This window comes from Stegastes partitus, unplaced genomic scaffold (genome assembly GCF_000690725.1).
Source record: "Stegastes partitus isolate 25-593 unplaced genomic scaffold, Stegastes_partitus-1.0.2 Scaffold470, whole genome shotgun sequence".
Classification (NCBI taxonomy): domain Eukaryota; kingdom Metazoa; phylum Chordata; class Actinopteri; family Pomacentridae; genus Stegastes; species Stegastes partitus.
This window is the reverse complement of record NW_007578201.1, coordinates 392,312-415,953: the sequence shown is the minus strand read 5'-3', so window position 1 is coordinate 415,953 and position 23,642 is coordinate 392,312. Positions and strand designations below refer to the sequence as shown.

The 23,642-nt window shown below is 41.4% G+C and overlaps 2 protein-coding genes across 4 annotated transcripts in view; one reads left to right on the top strand and one right to left on the bottom strand.

The window, feature by feature from the left end:
• Window positions 1-6,620, top strand: part of LOC103360877 (serine/threonine-protein kinase DCLK1-like) — a gene marked incomplete at its 5' end in the record, with an annotated part of 11,107 nt that extends 4,487 nt beyond the window's left edge. The window contains 3 exons of the mRNA XM_008286793.1: window positions 112-192; window positions 286-399; window positions 3,058-6,620. Coding sequence (XP_008285015.1) covers window positions 112-192; window positions 286-399; window positions 3,058-3,897 — 1,035 coding nt within the window. The remainder of the gene's footprint in view (window positions 1-111; window positions 193-285; window positions 400-3,057) is intronic.
• A 78-nt stretch (window positions 6,621-6,698) lies between these two features.
• lrba (LPS-responsive vesicle trafficking, beach and anchor containing) overlaps window positions 6,699-23,642 on the bottom strand; it is a 190,040-nt gene continuing 173,096 nt past the window's right edge. For 2 of the 3 annotated variants that reach the window (XM_008286789.1, XM_008286791.1), the window contains exons 51-56: window positions 22,230-22,385; window positions 19,693-19,860; window positions 14,339-14,440; window positions 13,500-13,696; window positions 10,004-10,155; window positions 6,699-8,195 (exon numbers count right to left, since the gene is read on the bottom strand). In XM_008286789.1, the coding sequence (XP_008285011.1) occupies window positions 8,105-8,195; window positions 10,004-10,155; window positions 13,500-13,696; window positions 14,339-14,440; window positions 19,693-19,860; window positions 22,230-22,385 (866 nt within the window). In that variant the 3' untranslated portion in view covers window positions 6,699-8,104. The remainder of the gene's footprint in view (window positions 8,196-10,003; window positions 10,156-13,499; window positions 13,697-14,338; window positions 14,441-19,692; window positions 19,861-22,229; window positions 22,386-23,642) is intronic. The other variant, XM_008286792.1, reaches the window with a different exon arrangement.

The following is a 23,642-nucleotide window of genomic DNA, read 5'->3' as shown; positions in this document are numbered from 1 at the left end:
TAGTTTTACTGAGTGGGTGATGATGGTGTACTGGATGGCTCTACCTCCACGTTTACATCTTATATCACACAAAACTGTGGATGCTTTGAGCTGAGCTGCGTTTCATTGCAGGAGCTGATAGGAAAGATGCTGCAGGTCAACGTCGAGGCTCGATACACGGCACAAGACGTCCTGTCACACCCCTGGGTCACGGTATTCTGTTACGCTGCTTGCATGTAACCCGAACCGTTGTGAGGCTTTTGTGAGTCGGCGAATGTGGAATAACGCGTTTGTGGATCTTTGTAGGATGACGTAGTCTTGGAGAACAACATGAAGATGGAGGTGACAGGTAAATTGAAGACGCACTTTAACACTGCGCCAAAGCACAACAACGCCCCCGCCGGTGTGTCGGTCATCATGGTAAGCACCCGGAAACATCGCAACATGTTCCCTGATTTCATTCATGTCTTTCAGTCACCTCTTCAATCTTAGTTTTATTTGACGTGGGTTCAGTTGTAACTTACGAGAGGGCCTGCGGTGCTGTGAACACGTCAGGCCCTTTTCCAAACACTAAGAGTACGACAAGGACTGTTTGACCCAAATACACAAGATGGTGCTCCTTCTAATTCACATGATATCAATCTTATTCCCACATAATCACTTGTCTCAGAATATCAGGCCTCATCTTCATCCAAGATGACAAGTTATAAACAACTTATCCTGCTGAGAACATGTCAGACGGGATTTTAGAGATGAAGTAACAGCGGAGCCGTCATTCCTACAGTAGTCACATCCTTCCATCATGTCTGTTTCAAATCCACCTTTGCATCATTTTCTGTTGTACAGTTTCTCTGCTCATGTCATCAGGTCACACAAACCCATCAGCTCTCTTTCTTCAGTCGGGGAAGGGGGGGGAAGGAAGGAGAAGTTCCTTCGATTATTTCATTTAATTTAACGCTAATTATTTGATCTGATTGTACCACAAAGAGCCTCATTTTGTTGTAAATCTCATTTGACAGTTTGAGGTGTAATTGCTGGGCCCTGGCCTCGGCTCCTCCTCCTCCTCTCCATCCTCTTCCTCCTCCCTCATCCTCACCCCTCCCTCACACCTGACCCAGGACCACAGGGGACGCCTGGAGCTGAGAGCCGGGTACACGCTTCATACTCCCTCCTCCCAACTCTTCCTCTCCAGCCATCGCCCTTCCCCTCGCCCTCTTCCTCCAACAACTCCCACACACTTCCCCCCCCTCCTCACCCTCCCTTTCTCTTCCTTCCTGTTTCATTCTCAAGCCTCCCCCACCCCTCTGCTCCTCTTCTTCGGCTGCAGCAATAACCGCTCTCACTAACCAACCGATGTGTCTGACGCTCATCATTCTCCTCCTTCACTCACATTTCACCACATTTGCATTGATCACAAACTTTAACGGGATGTGATAAAAATCTGTCTGTGTTTTTTTATTTTATTTTAAAGGATGTGTTTGTCATCGAGGTTTTTAACGGCATGTTTGCTAATGCGAGCTAACGCAAGTCTGCTGTGATTTGCGTCCCTCTCTGTATTTATTTTGTTAGTAGAAACAGGTCAACTTTCCTGTGACTTGTGGATCAGTGAATCTGTAATTGGCTGCGTAGTGTTCAGTCGTGATACTCTGGCGCCACCTTGAGGAGAAGGTTAAGAAGTGTGCCAGCACTGCTTTGTAGTCTAAATTTGCAGAGATGGATGCAAAGTGGCTTTATTGCCTTGGATGTAAGATCCCCCCTGCATATTTTACAAAATAAGGCCAGGTTTTTTTATTTTGTTTTAAATTATTGTCCACAAATGCAGCCAGAGATGCTTTACACAAGGGTTCAATCATTTCAGTTTATTAGCATCTGAGCTTAGAGCATCTAGTCAAACAGAAATAGGAGTAAATGGTGCATTTATTAAAGATTTTTCTAAATGCAGTGAATATTTACAGCATCAGGAGTGAGGATTGTCTAAATCAAAATCAAAGTGTTAATATCTATGGTAATAAATTAACATATAATCCAGAGCTACAATGTGTTTGTAACAGTTCATTGTCATTTTATGGCATTTGTGATCAGAATAATGCCAGACTTACATTTTAAAACTAGTGGAATAAAAAAAATAAATAAATCACATGTTCGCCCTGCAATGTGTTGAATCTGATGTAGATGTAGTTCAGCCCTCACTGACATGTGTTTCTGCCTGACGTAGTCCTTTTGTAGAAAACTACAGTTTGTTCCAACTCAGTCCTCTTGAACACAAAGAGTCATTTGGTTTGGAATAAGTTTGAATGATCTGAAATAGCAGCACTGAGCTGGAACAGCAACTGTCCACTGGCCATCATGCTTGTTGTGTTGACTTTATTTTGTGAAGCTGTGAGTAAGACTAGTCTCTGTCCCTTTTTTTGCTTCTTCCCCCTCCACCCCCCCTTCCCCTCTCCCTGCATTTCGTCCCTCTGAATTAGCTCCAAGGCAATGGTATGTACTAACACTTAACGCTACGCCTCGTCTGTTCTGCTGCTGAGGTTCAGCAAAGGGCAAATGAGGAACGTTTTTGTTTTTGTTCTTTTTGTCCCGTGGTCTCAAACACACATCATTTGGTTTTAATTCATACTAAAAAAAAACAATTCATGCATCTGTTGAATGACAAAGTAAACATTCTCTTTCTCATTTGCCCTTTCTCTCTGCACGTAGAGTAGCACTTGGTCTGATTCGTCTTCTCTTGGGGTCAGTCTACTTTGTGACCTTTATTTTGAACCATCTTTCAGTTATTTATGTCCATTTTCATTAGTTTGTTTCATCATGAGTGTTGTTAGTCACAAAAAAGTACAGAACTGGGTCAGTAATTAATGAATGTAGTTATAAAAAGAAAACATTTAGTTGATTAAATCCCTTTGCAACAGCTAGACTATACTTCACAGGGAAACACACGAGGATTGTTTATGCTAAATGACTAAGGTGTCCTGAATTCAGTGTAGATTGACCCACAATATGTCTTTCCTTCTTTCGCTGTCCTGATTGACGGTATTAGACACTCAAGTATCGAGCTGACGGTTTGTCTGTCTGTTTTGCCAGAACACAGCTCTTGATAAAGAGACCCTTCAGCTCACTGCCCGTCGTTGTCCAGATCCACGAGCGGTGCCATGTTCACCATCGCTCGCTGGCAACAAACTCCCATCTGCTCTCCCAGTCGAACCAGCTTCTCCAACCAAACAGGCGCCATGTGCCAAAGTGCCAAAATCCACCAGCCTGGCTCCACCAACCACTTGTCACGAAGCACCCGAGACTGCAGCAGCTGCTGGGCCTGATGCTCCATCCGCCTCTAGACCTCACCACTCTCAGTCCCCAAACGACGGCCACCTATTAGCTGCTAAGGTAGATCCGCCTCCTCCTCCTGCTGCTGTAAGTTCGCTTCAGTTCTCACCTTCACCCTCTGCTGAAGCTCCTCCCATCGCCTCTTTGCCCGTTTCCTGCCCTCCTGAGATAGAACCAAGCTCCCTCCCGGCTGCTCCCTGTCCATCCATAGAGCCGACCTCACCGTCTTGTCCTCCAACTCCTTCTACACCCATCTCCTGTCCTTCCCCACCGTCTCCTTCCAAACCCACCTTTCCTCTCTCCCCCTCTTCTCCCACCGAACAAGCCTCCTTTCCCTCTCCGACCAAACAACCAGCATCCCAAACCTCCTCCTCCCCCACAAAACAAGCGTCCCCCTCTCCCGTCTCCCCCATCCAGCCTGTCGTATTCTTCCCGCTCTCCTCCCCGACAGAACAGGAGCCCTCCTCCCCCTCTCCCATCCATCCAACTCTGTTCCCCTCTCCTCCCTCCACACCTCCCCGGTCCACCAGCCCTCCCTCTCCTGCTGGCCCTCCTTCTCCCAGCCCTCCACCCGCTGAGGAACTTATGGAGAAAATCTAGAAGGCCGGTCTGTTCAGCTGCCACTCTCACCTCCTCTTTCCGTGCACAAAACAGAAAACGGGATGAAAACACATTGAGCATTTCTTAGTAGCTGTAAACTGAGCCAGGCACTGACTGCTGTATTCACATCTACACTTCTCATGCTTGTCACTCGTCGTGTGAAACGGAGGACGCGAGGCGTTTCCCCAAGAGTGTCGACTGTATATATGTGTTTTAATTTATTATCGGAGGGAGAAAGGGAATGAATTGAGTATCACTGTTCTGAGTGGTTTGTCTTTTGAAGTCATGCGTCACTGTATCACATAATGTGAATTGTTCCTCTCATTTAATATCTCACTCGGAGTCCCTTTTGTAAATAGTTATTCAGGACAAACACATCCAAACGTGAACTCCTATTGCTTCAGCACAGAGACAGTACTGTAACCATTATACGAGTGTTTCAGCATATCAAAACTCGCTAGACTAGCTACCTGTAGTGTAGCCATCCTGATAGTGGCGGCACATTTACTCCTTTTATCTGTAAAGTGTTACTGTAAACAGTGGGTGGACAAAATAACAGTAAAATCTACCAAAGGATCGAGTAAGTCGAAGCTTCATTTCTGCCTCTGCGACTTTTCGATGCGTGTAAAAGTGGTGATGTTTAGAAACGAATAGCTGTTAACTTTCAATCTAAGAGTATGTCCAAAGTCCTTAGAGGCAAGTCTCACCAAGTCGCAGTTATTTTGGGCTAAAAAGACCAGGATCTGATCTAAATGAATGTAGAGACTGCAGTTTAAATGGTCACTAGGACATAAAAACTGCACGTGCAGAATCACCAATCAAATCTGATTAAAAAATCTGATGATGTTGCACCAAAATAAGGCTTAAAAGTGCATTCTCCCCCAAAAGATGTATTTGAACCACACATGTGCACAGTTTTATGACAGTGTTTGATTCACTGCAGCAACATGATTGTGTAGAGGGACGTGTCATCTTTAGGAAATTCTCCAGCACATTTCTTTAAAGTGGAGGGTTTTTTTGTCATAACATGTCTGATGTGTCGACCCCCCAAAAAAATGGCATTTTTAAAATTTACCCTCAAAGTAAAATGCACGCGTGTTAGCGATGATAAACATCTCAACCGAAGGCTTACATTGTTTTATTTAAAGCCCCCCTCCATTAAAAATCAAGTCCTATACTTTGTTAGCATGTCCATATTTTTTATGTGCTGGAAAACACATCATGAGTGAAATAAGCAGTAAACACCATTTGTGAGACTCAACCTTGAAACCGTAGTGTACCGACGATGGTCCCCAAAACACAGAAAAACTATTTTGTGAAGCACAAATGTGGCCTTCTGCTGTTCTAATTCCATAATCATCTTCAATTTATCTCGTGATGCTCCACAAGCAGCACGTAGGCACGAACATGTGCAGGTGATGATAAGTCCGCCGCTAGTTTCATATAAAAATGTGAATGAAATTATGTTTGTGATGCTCACGTAATTGAAAATGTTACAGCAGCGGTGACTCTTTCCAGAAACAACGTCCCAGTTACTCTGAATAATTCACTTATGATTCAGTTTAAATTAGTTCTGTGAATTATCCAGTACCTGGATGGCAGCCTCGGGGAAAGAAAGCGAAACATTTTCATTATCGTGAGCACAGAACACAATTTATCCACCTTCACGGTATTGAAGCAGAAATTTCGCAGATGGATATCTACAAAGCTGTGCAGATAAACCCAGATGCTGGTAGATATAAGTGAGGGAAAAAAAAGGTTGTTTTTGCCCACGTGGTTGTCTTTTTGCATTATTTTGCTCACCCACTGTCGCTGACACACATGCTGACTCATTCATTCGCTCACTGTACGTTTGTGTTCTTTGGTGTCGACACTGTATTTGTACATAGTGTGATGAACCTAAGCTGTCCACCTGAAACTTGAAGGTTTGTATTTGCATATGTGTGTTTGAGCAGCCATGAACTGCAAAGGCATAACTGCTGTACAGAAAAAAAAAAGTAAATCCAACAGACATTAAACCAAACTGCAGGTTTGCTTCTAATACAAACTGCTCTGGACAAACAGCTGCGACTAAAGCATTGCACAGTAAGGACACACGTTTCCCACTTGGTGTAGCTTCTCCTGACAAACGAACTAGTTAACACTGCTCATGTAGAGAATTCAACTTGTGTTTTTTGGTCTGTTGGATTTATAAGAACGAATGTGTTGTCAAGGTGACGGGTTGGTACCTGATCACAGCTCATTGCTTAATGATGCCTTTATCCAAACCAGCTTGGCTGACAAAATGATGTCCCACATACCGATTCCTAAAAAAATTAAGTTATTAGTGATTTCTTTTGTCCTTGTTTTAAGCTTTTATCCCAGCTGCTGTTAGTAGAGCCAACTCCTCCAGTGGTTCAACATGCCTCTTTACCACATCTGGACTTTTTTTTCTGTTGCATGAATACTCCTCTCTGTAAGACAAAAGCCTCACACGTTCACAAAGTCAAGTTGGTACACAATGTCATCTAGTTTCTCTTATGTATATGTAGTCAAAGTAGATTTTCATATGCTTTGTTTTAGCAGTTTGTAAAGGGAAATTTGTATGAAAGACGAGTTTTAAATAGATCAAACGTGTCAAACTGGAGTTTTTATTATGAGTAGAGCGGCTGCTTTTAATGTCCCACTATTTTGGAACAGTTCAGCAAAAAAAAGTTTAAAATGCAATAAAGACTTCAAATCCATATGTGTTTGTTGTGAATGTGTGTGTTTGACCACTAGAGGGTGCTGTGACGCCTCATGAAAAAGTACACTGACACCAGTTCAAGTTATAAAATTCCATTTTATTGTTTGAACTCCGCACACAAAACACTCCAAAATGATTGCAAAAAAACAAAAACAAAAACAGGATGGGTTGATAGATAAAAGTAGTTCCCATAATAAGTGGAGATTCAAACCACATCGAAGCGCAAACTTTAAAGAAAGGAATGTTTCCTGAAAAAAAAAATCAAAGATAGAAGTGGATGCTTGTTGAACAGAAGACCAAAGGAAGATGTCTCGTTAGCATTTTAGTGCAGAATCACATCAAGATAATCACTCAGTCTGTGATTTAAACAGCTGTGATGAAAAAAAAAAGAGAGAGAGAGAAAGGAAAAAACAAAAAAAACCCAGATAGAAATGGGTAAGTCCTTTCTTTTCATTGCGCATCTCACTTTGCTCTTAGCTGCTTTGGAGACGAGACTCGAAGAGGACTTTAAAGGTGCCGAGCTGGCTTGGACGCTAGATATGATTTATATTTAGGGACGTAAAAACTCTCAAATCTTCACTTTATCTTCAGAGACATTAATCAAGGTTCCCATTTTGGAAAAAAAAAACCAAAAAAAAAACAATTCACTGCTCAGTCATTTAAGAAATAAATGTCAAAAGAGTTGACTCCTTCACAGAAAGCTGATTTGTTTTAATATCACTGATGCTGGGAGGTTTTGTGTTTTTCATGTTGAAAGTATTAAATAATATTGCAATAGATCTGCACTGATATGTTTCATATGAGTAGTGAGCCATGCACAGAAACGCAATCTCTTAGCAAGCACAGAGGTACAGAGGGAATAGAAATCTTAAATATGGAGGACTACAGTTAAACATTATATATAGATATTTATATAAATGTGTATTCCCTCTTCACTTCTCTCTCTTTTCAATACATTTATTATTTATTCAAACGTTTCATATCTACTTGCTGTGAAGCCAAAACAAGGAAAAGCATGTTAAAGTGAGTGATAGCTTAATAATTGCTGCCCACATACACACCTACGGGAAAAAAAAAAAAATCATTCACCCCTAAAGTACACAAATATTTGGATTTTTAAGTCAAGAGAAAAGTTTCTCACTAACTCCCCACGGATCCCTCTTTTTCTTTTAGTGGAGGAGATGAAAATAGACTCTTAAAGCTAAAAATAGATTTGTTTTTAACCGTACAGGAACAGAACCCCAACCCTAAGATTTATATGAAAATTTTCTATCTGATCTACAAAATATAGCAATGCCCTTTTTAAAAATAGTTTGATTCTTTTACTATTACAGGACAGATTTTTTTTTGTTGTTGTTTTGTTTTCTTCTTCTTTCATTGAGATACATTCAGGATATCAGGATATAGACAGAATAGTGCCTTTGAGAAGAGTTCACACTTTTCAACAGTTTGGATTTTTCTTGTCAGTCCGGCGGCTGCTGCTCAGTACCTGGTCTGGTACTCGTGATGCCACCTGTTGAAGTCGTTGTAGAAGAGGACGATGCTTCCAGAGGCCATGCCGGTTATGATGCACCTTGGTGCAGGAGGAGGGAAACATTGAGGTGAATTTAATGTTACTGATGTAATTCTTCTTAACTGTACTACATTCATTTGATATTGACTGGCTAATCTGAAGAATAAGACAATAAATAAATAAATAAATAAATAAATAAAATCAGATCATCTCTCAAGATATCATTAAGTACATAAAATCTGCATTGTCTCGATCAGCTACAGCATTAAACTGCTGCTTACATATTCACACATCAGTAATGGTATTAATCATAAAATACATATTGAAGTGTTTTCACACAAGGGACATGACCAGAGTCATAAGTGACGGCTGCAGAATAATAGTCAATATTAAAAACGGAGTAGAACAAAGTAGAAAACAGTCGTAACCTTGTCAGTCAGACAGCAGTAGCTACAGTCGTCCTCAAATGTATTCATACCCTCCCATTAAAGAAGGAAAAAAAACAGCTCTAACGGAAATAAGTTGAAATTGACAAAAGTAATAATAAAGAAAAAAATAATAAAAATCACGACGTTGCTTCTGAAATGTGGTTCAACAGAAATATATATAGAAAAAAAACAAACAAAAAAAAAACAAGCAAACAAGCATGATAGGACCCATAAACTAACATTTTGTTGAACAACCCTTTGAGTCAATCACTGTAATCAAGTGTTTTCTGTAACTCTCAGTCAGACTTCTGCACCTGTTGACAGCTATTTTGATTTTGGTCCACTGCTCATCAGCAAAGTGCTCTAATTTATCCAAGACAGTTTCCCCCCCACACCCCAATTATTCTTTTCAACCACAAGTCAAAAGCAATGTCTCATGTCACTAAATTACAATTTAGCATTTTTTAAAATGTATTATTACTTTTTTCAGTTTCTAGTTATTTGAGTGACTATTATGAATTTTGCCTTTTCTTTAATGGAAGGTTATGAATACATTTGAGGACGACTGTATCTGAAGTTTGCTAAAAGTATCCATTAGTCACTGAGTAAAGCTGTAGCGGTGACAGCTCTGAGTGTGTTGGACGAAGCAGAGGTTAAAATTGTGGTTATTCATCACAGTGACATTATTGTGCATTTCTATTTTAAAAATTTGCTAAAATAAATCTTTCGCTCTAAACAGATTTTGTAAAAAACAAAAAAAAAACTATTCACTCCTCAGTGCAACTATGAAGCTATTAGTCACTGGGCTGCTCGGTGAGAAAAATTCAGGGACTTTTTCACATGACGTGGAGGCTGTCTACAAGGACCAGATAGGAAACAAGTATGTACATGGATTAAACACTGAAATAGTAAAATATTTACAGTATCCAGTCACCACTTTACCCCAGTATTTGTAAAACCTTTGGGCACAAAATGTTGTACATGCTGATCCCAGTTTTCTTTTCCACTTTTTTGGGGGGAGGGGGAAGAATTGAAGAATTTCTTTTTTTATGACTTACAGAATTACAACTTTTAACACTGTACTGCAGAAAAGACATTTTAAGGCCTCTCTGCTTCTAGCCGTGGTTGTGTTGTTTCCATAGAGGTGCAGGGCTTTAAAAATTAGTTCACAGTGAGGAAAATGTGTTAAATAAAAAAGACAAAAAGTGTTTGTGGTAAAAAGGGATCATCCTTCAAAAGTCATTGTAAAAGCTTTCACTTCAAGTGCATAAATTCCTCTGAACTTCTATTTTAAAAAGAAGACCGTTGTTGTTGTCATTTTAACGTTGTGATATTGCTTCATTTACTTCTTAAGGTAAAAGATGTGAATACTTCTTTCACCACCACATTAAGGCATTCATAATTCCAGTGTAGGAGAGTGTTTTGATGTGTGCTGGTTACCTTTGGTCATGCGACATGGCCATGGAGCGGATTCCTGCGTCACAGCCGGGGTAGGTGAACAGCTGTTTGAGGTTGTGGACCTGCCAGACAGAAACTACACCTCCATCACCACCTGTCAGCAGATACTGGCCATCGCGGCTCAGAAGCATGGCCTGGCAAGGACAAAACACAACAAGTTCATGAGTAACTTTTTAATGAGCTCAAGAATTCTCTGCTTCCAGCACATTAGATTCAGTCTAGCTTTTGTAATATACACAATTTCAGATTAGGAAATATGCTTCCTAATCCTGAGCATACTGTACAATCATCTTTAAACTGTCCTTCAATGCTCCAAAAAAACAAACAAACAAAAAAAAACAGGGCAGCAAAAGCTGTTCAAACTGGAACCACATGCATAAATTGTCTCCGAATAGGCCTGGTGATCTGGGACCAGTTTATCTCTAATGTCAAAGTAAAGCTCATACTGCGAGGTCGTGTGATCTGACAGAAGATCCCAGGTCAGCTCTGCCATCCTCGGGGGCTTTCTGTACACAGACCCCGACTTGCAACAAAGATGGCTCCCCACAGTGAGGCTCGGAGATTTACTTGTCTCATCTGCTTTTCCTGCAAACTGTAGCAGCTGAATGGCTCCCCGGGGAATCAGATGTACACAAATCAAGTCATGTGCTGGAGTCTATTATGGGCACAGTGCATAGTGGAAGCTAAAACTGGAACAGTCAGGAGCATCAATCAGCAAGTAACCGTAGCTGATGAAATGACGAGGCAGAATGTAAGTTCTAAAAGCAGCAAACGCCACTAATGTAGAGCTTTTGTCGTTTGCGGTTTTATGACACCAAAGTCGGACGTCTTTCAGCTGCAGCCGCTTTGCAGCGATTCAGCAGGAGACACTTCAATCATCGGCGGCATGTGTGTTGAATCAGGCTCATATTAAACGGAAAAATGAAACTTAAAGCTGGAACAAGTCATTTTCAGGCACTTGATTTTGTAAGGAAAACATAAATAACCCTTCAAGAGCAGTCCAGAGTGGATTGGACGTAGCCGAAATTCTGCAAATGTTTTGTATATATATTTTTTGAAAAAAACACTTTAGTGCAATTTCCACACTGAGTTAAATGAGCTCTGGTTCTCATTCTCATCCTGCACGCACTTCAGGCACAAAGTTGCATGTGGAGGCGTTCAGACAGATACAAAATGGTCACACAATGATTCACTCGCACGCTGGCGGGAGGCCTCGAGAATCAATCCAGCCTAATTGCCACGTTAGATCATCATCCAAGATGGCCGGGAATAGAGCATGACTGAGTGTAGTGGTTTGGTTTGTGTGGTGTCGGTCCTTCATTGTGTGTACAGTAACCGTCGTGTGTATCAACATTCAGAGTTAATCTGACAGCAGCGATAAAGACGATGCTCATTTCAGCCAATCATGACCAATGAGATGCAGCTGAAAATGTGTGACTCAGTAGATCCACCACAAAATGTGAGTTTAAACCACCAACCAGCACAAACAATATGAGTCGTGTTTGTGTCCACCTGATGGGTGGAAGTCCAGTGTTCACCTTTAAGCTCTGTGTTTAGTCTCAACCAACTCCTATCTGCCTCTTTAGCTGTCAGATGCTCCAGTATGTTCACCAGCTTGCTGGCAGCTTTTTCTATCTGTTGTTTGATGCCTTTTTGCTGAACCAGCTGCCTCGTGCAGCTTGAAACGAGGCTGATCTATAACTGTTGTGGGCCGTAAAACCAAAACAATGAGATGAATAAAGCTAAAATGGTGAGAACAGCTGCAGATGTGAAGTGGGTTCATCACTACAAAGCGTCCTTTTGTTGTTCAAGACTGTCATTCGATAAAAATGTTTATAAGAGCAGCTTTAAATGTCATATTGATTCAAAAGGCCTTCACAGATAGTTATTACTTGCAGTAGCAACACACTGGAGTTCTCTGCACAATAGTAAAAAAAGATGAGAGGACTATTTACCAGTTGCTACGCTGTATTAATGTACTTGTGTATCTGCTAATGGAGTCCATGACCTTACTGGAGCCCAGCAGGAGGCCGGAGCGCTGGCAGACATGTCAGCCTGGCCAGGTAGGAGGCTGTAGACAGACATTATAAATCAGTCCTTTGCCACTGGGCGGTCAAACAAGATGGCCGATGGCTCTGTGGGGGCTAAGATGGCTACCCGGGCTCAGATGACTAAAAAATGACTCCAGCAGAAACACATGCACTTTTAATGCCCATATTTCCTACTTCTTTCGGGGAGCAGTGGGTGGATTCTGGGGCTGGAGAAGGTAAAAAGTTGAATTTATGGTGCTGTTAATCCCCCTGTTACACGGACGCAGGCAGTGAAAAAACTGCTGGAATGGTTACACCGCCTGAGTTATACCAGTACTTAAAAGAATGTAATCCATTCAGTATGGCTTCTGTCACCCGATTCTGCTATTAGAATAGGATGCCGACTGTTAGCCTGTCATCTAACCTCTGACTCCAGACCCCTATAAATTCACAGTGCGTACATTCTCTCAGTTTCTCAGTCTTGTCTGTCTCTTTCTAAGTGTACGCTGCAGGCCAGCACAAACACTTATTTATCCTGGAGTCATACTGTGCTGAGGCTCCGAGGGCTGAGAAGATTGATTCTGGTATGTGTACACTAAATACTTTTGGAGTCTCAGACCAGGAGGGTGGAGCTAAGGGGCTGAGACTCTCACAGCCTCACTCCAAGATGTTAGGATTTTCTTAATGCCATTTGACATTGCTGGAATTTACAACAGCAGAAGAGAGCTGACAAGGCAGGCAGTAGCCTGCAATACTCCCTGGTTATATCTCTAGAAGGAACTCTAAAACTACAAAGCTCACCAAGTAACTAAAAACATCGTTAGTTTCTCTTAAAGACACAATAAAGTACTCAAAAACATTGAAACTAAACACGAGCTACTTTCTCAGCGCTGGTAATGCGCTCCATCAGTGCGTCCGTATATTTGTGCTTTTGTGCAGCAGTGGGCTGGTTGGCAGGTTAGGAGTCCGGGCACTGGAGGTTTCTTAATGGGAAACAGGCGTGCGGCTGTCTGTCAGAGCTAGCTTACATTTCCCAGGCCAAACCGGAAACAACGGGTCGGGAAACCAAAGGCAGTAGCCGCTATCTTGTGTCACTCCAGCCACGAGGGAGGAAATGTGGGAAATGGGGAATGTGTCGTCCTGCGCTGGAGGGTAGTTAATGGTGTTGATGCCCAGGACTGACCACTCCTCTGGAATGTTCTCCACCACCGTCGCCGACGCAATTTGACCTGACAACAGAGCTCCGGATCAAAAGAAGCCTTTCCTCTGGTGTGTGCGGGTGAAGGGAAAGAGAGATGTGAAGCCATAGTTTGTCCCGAGGCGCGCCGACCTTTACCTCACTCAGATCTCGAACCCAAACCGAGCCTTTAATCAGTGAGAGGACCTTGTGCGCTGATGTGGTGCAGACATACATGTGCAAGTGCACTCGCATATTTATGCTCACGCACCTTGATGCTGTCCTCCACCTCCATGTGTCCCAGCAGTTTGCCGTTGACGCTGAAGAAGCAGAACTGTCCCTTGTCGTAATAGATCATGCAGTGGCCCTCGGTGGAGGACTGGATGAGGCGGGGCCGCAGGCAGCGCTCGGGGCCCTCCAGGGTCCGCAGCAGGTCCCCATTCATGGAATGGATCAGACAAGGACCCTCTTTAAACACATGAGACAAGAAGTTAGAAAAGCTAGCAGCTTTCATGATAGGCATTACTTTTAGAATTTTTTATTGCTAATCTTTATTTTTTTTAAATTAATCTTTGGTGCAGTAACACATAAAATCACATGTATTTTTCTATTGCTCCAAGGTTTAAACAGTTTGTTAAGTTTATTTACCATCATACAAACATCTCATACATGCAGAGATATGTACGATGTACTGTACATGTCTTACAACTTATTACTCAGTTCTCTTTTTGTGGTTAGAATGCACACATATTACACACTCTCTGGCCGCTTTATTAGAAACAACTGCACATCAACTCTACAGTAACATCGACCTTTACAAAGGCCACATCCTGCTCAATTACATGTTTATTACATATTATATTATTACTGCATACTCTACTGGTATACCCAACCTAGTGGCAAGAGAGGGGTTTTTTTTTATGCAAATCATTTGTCTTTTGTCAGTATCTGTTTATTTTTTATGTGTCTTGATTGTTTTTCTCTCTATTTAATTTTCTGTAAAATCAGAATCAGAGTCCTTTATTGTCATTATACCAAAAACAGTACATTGAAATTGGGTGCAATGCCATTCAGTGCAAGTCAGACGTAATGTTAAACTAGCAGTCTTACCTTTGCAGCCGCTGATGATGAGACCCAGCTCGGCACACACACTTGCACAAGTCACCTCACAGTCGTGGCCTGTCAGGATGGCCCTCGGTGTGGTAAACACTGCTGGGAAAACACAGAAACGGTTATATGTTCCCATACGAAGTACAGCTTTTTAGTCACTAGAGGGAGCACGGATCCAAAAATCCTCACAAATTGGTTTATTCACAGTCAATGCTGGAGATAGAACATGGAGGTTTTAAACTATTATAAAGAATTATAAACTAAAGGGGGAAAAAAAGCAAGAAGGTTGTTAATTTGCACGGCTCTGACGGTGCTGTACATTTTATTTCATATGGACACTATAGGTACAGCAGCTTGTTGTGTTTAGGCCTGTTGTCCTGCACACACATATCTCCCCCCAGTCATTCTCCCTTTCTAGCACTTGTCACCGACAGCCTCCTCCAATGTTTAAAACCTTTTCCCCCGACTGCTTTCACTGGATCCAGATGTTTCTGCATTAGCCGGGGAGAGGAGGAGAGCCAGAGCGAGTGAGAGTAAAGTTATGGTCCAAGGCATGAAGTTTGTGTGATTTTGTTTTGGTTTGAGCTGTCAGGGTGAGCGACAAAACAAAATCGGCTGTTACTTCTCCATCTGTCTTTTCTGTCCGTGCGCACACACACTCTCACACACACAAACACACACACATGTGTACAGGCACATTTGCAGGAAGTTTGGACTTTTCTGCATTATTCCATACTGTTAGTGTTTAACAAATGCAGATGGGATAAAGACGGACAGCTGCTGTAATTGAACATTTGCTCAGAGTGTCAGAAGTGTGTGTCTAAAAGCATTTGGAGTTTGGAGATCAGTAGTTTGTCCTGTCGTCACAAAACCCATCTTTTTCTGTTAGAGGTCGAGTTCATCTCGAAAGGAGAAACAAGGCAATGATATTCAAATATGCTTAAATGCCTACTAACACTGTTTTTCCATAAATAGCTAAGCACCAACATCTAATGGCTCCAGAGCAACGTAATTAAGTAAAATAGTCTCTAAAATAAATAACTCTTTACAGTAAATACCTGATATCTAATACTTGATGTGATAGACTGTAATAGTTTTTAGTGCTACTGACCCAGAAGTGTCTTGCTGACTTAATGCAGTTTCTCCCTTTAATTTAATTATGTGACATAAAATTCGATACAGGTTCTCTAATAAGACAGGTTCTTTGCCTCCCAAAAGCCACAGCTACTGTTAAACCTTAATTAGATTTAGCAGAGAGCCTCTATATAGGCCGTACTGCTCACTGAACTCCCTTGTAAAAAGGCAAACAAGAGGGCAAGCGAAATATCAGCAATGTTTCAAACCAATAAAACAATCAAATCCATGTGTACAGTAGAGAGAATATCACCGACAGCAACGTGAAATTTAAATGAAAACATGGATTCTTAAGGAAGAAATCCTCTGTTTGCATGTGTGGTAGTGAAAACACTGATTTTTTTTTTTTTAAATGCAGGTTGATGGTTTTAAATCCTTACAATCAGCTGTCACTGTCCACTTTGCAAATACGTACCAGCCGCCCAAACTTTGGCTACACCAGGGCAGCAGCCTAAACATCTACATTTCATTTAGTTAACTGGTTAACAGTCTCAATGTCACTAAAAGCAACCGTCTGACCTAAATGGCGGCGAGTTGAAGCATGATGTTGGGTTTTGGTCAGTGAAGATCAATAAAGCCGATATACTGACGTATCGGTTGACATCTCAAGCCGCTACCTGCCGTTTGGTTTAAATTAGGGCCACATCTGATTACAATCTTATACCTGTATATGACTAAAGCTGGGACGCTGAGGAGGGGATCAACTATCTGTGTGTCAGTGTGGAGAAGGTGTGTGTGTGTACTTGTATTACTTGGGATGGGGGGGGGACAAAAAAAAAATCCTGTTTGAGGTGACGATATGGTCTGTGGTTTGAAAAATAGTAGTTATTGTTAGGTTAAGTCACCGGTAAATCGATGTCATTCAATGTATTGTCATTTGTAGTGATGGGGAAACAACTATGTGTCTATTGTAGTGTAACATACAAAGCTTTCACTTCTCCATTTAGTAAAATAACTGCAGTATTACAATATGCAGAATATTTATCAATGTAAATTACATTTCTTTCCTTTGTTGCTCAAAGTTGTTGAATTTCTAGTTTGCAAACTTCAAAAATGTGATTAGAAATCATTTGGATTCGATAAACAGATGTAGCAACAGACTGAAAGATTTAATAAAGTGTTTCTGAACATCAGCCTGCACGCCGGTTAATAAGATACAGCTATTTAAAACTGATGCAGTCTAACACACAACAGGCCCGAGTTCATGGAGGATATAATGTTCAGTTTATGTTTAACAGAGGTGTTAAGTCAACTACAAGGTCACTTTAGCTGCCGTAGTTTAAGATAAGATATTTTTTATTGTCCCAGAGGGGAAATTTGTCTCGGGCTCGAGTGCTGCACACGGCTGCATACACAGATAATCTGCAAATGTACACAACACAGAACAGACACAAACACAATACACGGTTGTGGCCTTAGTACCCAGACTACACAAATCCAACAGTGATCTACAGGCAGCAGAGACAATTATTTAAAAGACGGTAAACTGGATGTGAAAAATGAGGCAATGCTGATGACTAAGTCAGATATCTAAATTAAAAACAAAAGGCTAGAAATGTAGCTGAAGTGAAAGAGCACAGTTAAAGGAATCAAAACAATAAAAAGGTGAAAAACTAATTTGCAAAGGAGGTAATATCCATGACTTAGATATCCAAAACGCATGAAACAAATTAAACAGCGTTGCACTGGTTGTCAGTCAGTGCTGCACATGAGTCATAAGGCTACAACGAACAGCTACATAATTGCATTTTCTAGCACTATAAAGTCCTCCAGGGGAAAAAAAGTTCTGACTCAGAGTAAAATATGTGATTTAGTTCTGTGTGTTTGTCTGAGTATAGTTCTCTCATAGAAAGAGTGGAGGGATTAATAATCTTCTTTTTTTTTCTCACCACTTCCAATGCTTTTTTTCCACCTTGTTGCCGACTTTCAAGTGTAACTGCACATTGTGTTGTTGTCTCAAGCAGACACATCGGCTTAGCTCACCGTTAGTGAATCTGTTTAAATACTTGCAGGAGTAAACCTGTGAAAATCCACTGTCCCCAGTGACCACGGGCTCGCGGTCCTTCACCTCCCTTGGGTCAAATATCTCTTCTGGTTTGCTGACATTTAAAATGAAGCAGTGGTTTCCACACCATCCATAAAATCCCTCTGATACACTGAGGCGCAGTCATTACAGCAGAGTTAACACAGTCACATCAATGGAGAATGTGAAGACGCAGAAGCAGGATAATAACTCCTGTGCTGATCTTTTTGGCCTTTAACTGTTTGTTAAAAAGGAATCAAACCAGAACAGAAGTGTAAGAGAAGGGGAGCTAAACTTGATAAACAAATAGCTTGTCTGTTGTACGGTGTATTTAGAAAGGAAGGATTTCTTGCAGAGCGTTTGTATTTGGCTTCATTAGTCTCACTTAGATGCACCTAATAAACAGGCAACTGACTATATGTGAGTGTTTGCATGTCTGAAGTATTTATATGTTGGTGCTAAAATCTTGAACTATTTACACAAACAGCAGGCGAACAAATTTGTTGGTATTTTCAAACATAGGAATGGAAGAAAAAAAATCTTAACAATGTTCAGTCCACTTAAAACAACAGAAATATAGCGAGTAAATAAAAATAATACTGAGCTGGTTTCTACTACGTGGCCAGCAGATGGCGTTGGCGTCTGTGAAATCTTGCCGTCTGCAGCAGGAACAAAGTGTGCACAGGTCAGTGTGTTCATGTGCACATCAGCCATTCAGATGCATTTGTGTCAAGCTTATGAAGTGTGTGAGATGTCCACAGAACATTATGCATGAAAAGGAATGTGTGTGTGTTTGCATGTGCTCTCATTCAAGTGTATGCGCGGACTTTAGTGTTTCAGTGTTTGGAAGAGGAATAAAGAGAAGTCTGCTGTCTGTATGTATTTTGTGAAGTGTGTGTGTGTGTGCGTGCAGCAGAACTTCATGTCTGGGAGAGCCTCCTGCGGTCTGGGGCAATGGAGCATCACATTGTGGTGGTGAGGGGTTGGGATGACGACTGCTTTGTCTGCTCCTCTAGCTTCAGCGCGGTGACGGCACCGAGCCGACCGAGGTTAGACTGACGCACACACGTTTACTAGGACGTGTACAGCGCAGACATGGCAACGCACACACACATTTGATAAGTAAATAAATAAATAAATAAATCTGTAAATCAATCAAAATAAGTCTAGTTTTAGAAAATATGCAGTTAAGTTGTTAAGCTGTCAGAAATAGTATGATGACATTATTTGTGTCACTTATACTAAACCGTCACACTGTGACTAGTAAACAACAATTTAAAGGCTATGATAATGATTACAATCAGGGTCTGTAGAAGGCAGAGTGTTGCTGAAACATTAGTGAATACAATAAAAGCATTCAAAAAATAATTTCTAAACCAACAAAAGTATTGTCTCTGCATCAAAAGTTTAAAAATCCCTATGAATTAACTGAAAGAAACAGGATTTTTTTCTTTTTAAATTTCAAAATTTCAAAATTCCACATCTGTGTGTATGAGTGAAGTGACAATCATCTGCGCTCTGTGCTCCATATCAAGAACCAATGTGGCTTATTAACCAAATCACAATTTGTCATAAATTTCATCCCATTTGTAATGGATCACTTAACAACATGTACGCCAATCTAAGCCGGCCAAATTAGCACTAAGAAGGCTAAAGACTGAGCAATGTGTGTGCAATGCTTTGATCATGGCTAATGCCATATGTTATGGTAACGTAAGGGAGGCCCATGACATTTTTCACTTTTATCGACTAGCGTGACCCCGTGGCTCTCGGATGGTGGTGAACTTTCATGTGCTGGCCGACGACCCCCAACATCACATTTAACGTCTCTAAGTGGCCCTCACTTTCACTCACATTAAAGACAGATTCTCACACACTCTGAGACACGCACACACACACATTCTCACACACACATGATATCTGGCCTCACAGAAACACACACACAATCTCAAACACATTATCGAAAGCTGTTCCTGGTGCGACAGTGCTGCGAAATCCAATCTGTATGCAGGAGGCCTGGCCTGGTCAGACGAAACTAGTTGTTACCTTACAGAGGGAGGCCGTAAATCACACAGTCACAACTGTCTGGGAGAGTGAGCACTCACCGAATACCGGTGTGTGTCTGTGAGTGTGTGTAGTGTGTGTGTGTGTGTGTGTGTGCACTGACATCAGGCCGGCTTGCCTGCTGTGTACTCACTGCCTGGGCTCTCTCCGATGCTGCTGTGCTTTCCATTCCAGTACCACAGCAGCAGGGTGGCATCTCTGGAGCCTGACAGGACGTAGCAGTCTCCTCCGATGTACGACTCAGAGCGAGCCAGACACGTCACCACATCACGATGGCCAAACACTATCTGCGTCAGTTTGCCTGCAAAAGCACACAAATACACAAACATGTTCTTAGTAGTCAATATTTACTTATTTGTAAACAACGAAAGAATGATGTATTTGTAAATAGATTTTTGAACAAGGTGCAACATACGATTTTATACTGCACATTAATAACAACAATGGAGTATGAATATATGGCTGGATGTAGCTCTTTTGAACTCTTCAGCATGTGTTCGTTGATCATCTGTCTGCTTGGCTGGTTGATCCACACAACATCAGACTTTTGCTAATTCCCAGACAAGAATAAATATTTGCCTCAACTTTGTGTGTGCGCCTGTGCACATGCAGTGCACTCCATGTGTATATATAAAGAGGCTAATTGCTGTCAGATTTCCAGACCACAGCTCCACTGTCTAGCTGTCTAATACTCATTACGTTCCTCATAATGTGACCTCTGCAGTCAAACAGTGGATAGTTTGCAACACATGACATTTCTGTCTGGGTGTCAAAATCACTGTCCACCGGATAATTAAGCTGTATCTCCCTGGAACGATGAGGATTATTATGAAACCGGGCGGGTCACTGACTAAACTTCCAACGAAGAACAGAGACATCAAAGATGTAAAATGTTTGACATTTTTCTAAACACTGAATATAAGTAATGGTGGCTGCTGCAATAATGGCTACCATGCACCTCATATTGAACACACACTTTTTTGCTCACACACACACACACACACACACACACTCACACACGCATTCACACAAACAAATTAAATTGTGTGTGTGTGAATGTCGGCGTATGAGGCTGTGTGTTTTGTGCACGTGTACCAATCAAGTCTTGTAATTGATAAAAATCCCTCAGTTCTTTAACCGAGGGGATTTAGGGACATTGGTGGCAGGTGTTGAGCGTGTGCGATTAAACTGTGTTCGCGTTCCAGTCGTACACCCTGGTGGCAGTCACACAATAGAGCTATCTCTGCGCTCCCATCCCTCCTTCCCTCCCTCCTCCATTAAAGACAGGGAGGGCCTGGCCTGTAGAAATTGAATCAGACTCCGTTGTATAGATGTGTGTAGTATTGTGAACGGGGCTGAGGGGGGGGGGACGCGTTGAGGAGAAGGGTACAGAGATGAAGCTTCAGACAGTTTCATTTAGGACCCCTGACCTGATGCCATTTTTTTTTTGTGCGTCAGAGTGTGTGCATGTGTGCGTGTAACAAAGTCTGCATTGGATATGTGCATGCAAGTACTGTATAAGTAACAAGTCAGTGGTATTCAGGCAAACACGACGCCACTGTGAGAAACCGTGTGGAGCTGTGTATTCAAGCTAGGTGAATATCTCCAGACGTACAGGGTACAGCAAATGTCTTTCATGCAATAGATTCTTCCCATCATTTACAATTACTGATCTAAGGGGAGATCACACTGAACTCCACGAAATCAAAACAATAACCTGAAAATAGAGTTTTGTGCTCCAGCTGAGAGAGAGTCTTTAATAAATGACACAGGTCAGTGGTATTTTAGGGATATTAGACGACTATGAACTGCTGACAGCACACATGCTTTGAACTAGCAAAGAAAGAGGAGAAAATAAAGTGAGTCCTCATGTGGTAAGTAACTACGTACATTTATAACAATTCCAAAGGCAGGACAGCTGGAACAACAACGATACAATGCAGCAACAGTGCAGGAAAACAGAACCCACTGTCAGTGGCATAACAAATAGGCTCTTTACTGTTTTGTTTATTGAACTAATAATATAAAGCACTTTAATTCGAAGAGCTAATAGCAGCTGCAGTGTTCATTACATTACATACTTCAAGACTGCGGTACCAAACAAAACAAAACGAGAGTCTTGGAGCTAAGAGGGAGAAGTATGTCCTGAGGATGGTGCTAGAGGAAAGCCAATGGAGGTTTATTAATTTTAAAAAAGGTTAATTGCATGACTTAATAGCTTCTTGATGGCTGTGAACTTTCACAGGTTTATTTTCTCTTCCAACCAAAAAAAAAATGTAGCACTATTGCACTATAGTATGCAAGAGGTGTAATTAGGTGTTTGTTGAGACACAAAAACTTCACAGCGAGGGTTTGGCGTGAAAAATTCAGTGGTCGAGAGGCTACCCAAATGATATAGTGATAATTATAAAGCAAAATTGTTTTGACAAAGTTAACTATGTAGTAACAAAACCGAGAAGTGGGAATACAGGAATAGGCTTTTGCATGTATGGGATAGAAATGATGGTTCCATACATGCAAATAGCATATTATCATGCAATATAATCCTTAACTCTGTGTCTCTGTGCAGTTGCTACACAGATTATAATTACACCATTATTCATAAAACTGCCTCTTCAGTTAACATAGACGTACATTAGTCCTGATTCCATACAATGAGGGATACAACACCTGAGTCAGTGGAGTAGACCCGGAAGCTCTTGTCCCAGAAGCCACACAGAAGGATGAAGCGGTTGTCGGCCGTGATCACGAAACACTGCGAACTGATCTGAATGCTTTGATCCAGCAGGTCTGAGATCTGCCGGCGATGACTGCCCACGTTACTGGCTGGAGAGGAGATATTAAAAAGAAAAAACATATATGGAGTGAAATACAGTATTACATTTTGAAAATGCACAGATGTACGCAGCAGTATAAAATCTGCAGTGTGATCCAGCAAACACTGTGCTGTTTATACATCAGCCATTTTCAGCCAAAGAGCTCACACTTGGATGCACCTCCACTGAGGTTTCAGCACACAGTGCAAAGAAGATTTGTGAGGGAATACATGAAACTTCCTGCAGGTCAAGTTCATTTCACATTTTCCGTGAGAGTCGAGTGATGAGAGCGTGTACATAGTCTTTACAAAATATGCACATCACCCAAGTTAGAACAGACAAACTCATCTTGGCTGCGCATTTAAGTGTGTTTTTAGAAAGAAAACCCATTGACTTTCTCTTTTTGATAAGAGGCATCTTTTTCTTTTCTAAAGAGACATTTTTATTGTAAAGTGTTTCTCATTTGATGGGGTTGAAACCGTAGGAGAACAGGTGTCAGAGAAGATTGTCTCGCATGAGATAGTCCAGTATACCTGCTACAGCCAATATTTCAACCAATTTTTAACATTTCCCAAAGCCACAGATGGCTCAACACTCATCCTCAATTTACTGTGTTTAGCTCAGACTCCTCCTGGAATGCAAACAGTGTAAATATATTACTGACAAGAGCAAAAATCCCAGCTACCTCCCCCAAAACACACACATGCACTCCCACAAACACAAAAATATATCATTTAGTACATTATTTATGCTTTAGTGGTAGAAATGATGACAAATGTGAGATAAGAGTAAACAATGTCAAATTCTAAAATAAATGGTAAAAGATTTAAAGGATAAAATTACTCTAAAAAGTGTGCAGCCAGTGATAAATAACATACGCCCACTGAAATACATGTATAAAAACTTGTGCAGAATGTGTAAATACTGATGCACTGGTAAGATTTCTTTTATTCCAGCGGTACAGAGGGTCAGTGAAGGAGAGAAATAAAGTACTGTGCGTGCAGATAAAGATGAATATCTGAGCCTCAACCCTGGTTATTTTCAGAAGTCAAGTGTTTTGAGGGGAAAAAAAAAAAAAAAAGTGTGGAAACGGTCTGGTGAGACTGAGAGTGACCACAACATTCAGAGAGAAAGAACAGCCCTCCCTTTGCAGATGTGCATGAGATTGCAGGAGGCTGCAGGAAAGCGACAGAGGCGGGAGCAGATAGAAAGAAGTGGCTCGTCTCTCCCTGCTCCGCCAGTGCATCCCATATATCACTGCAGCTCG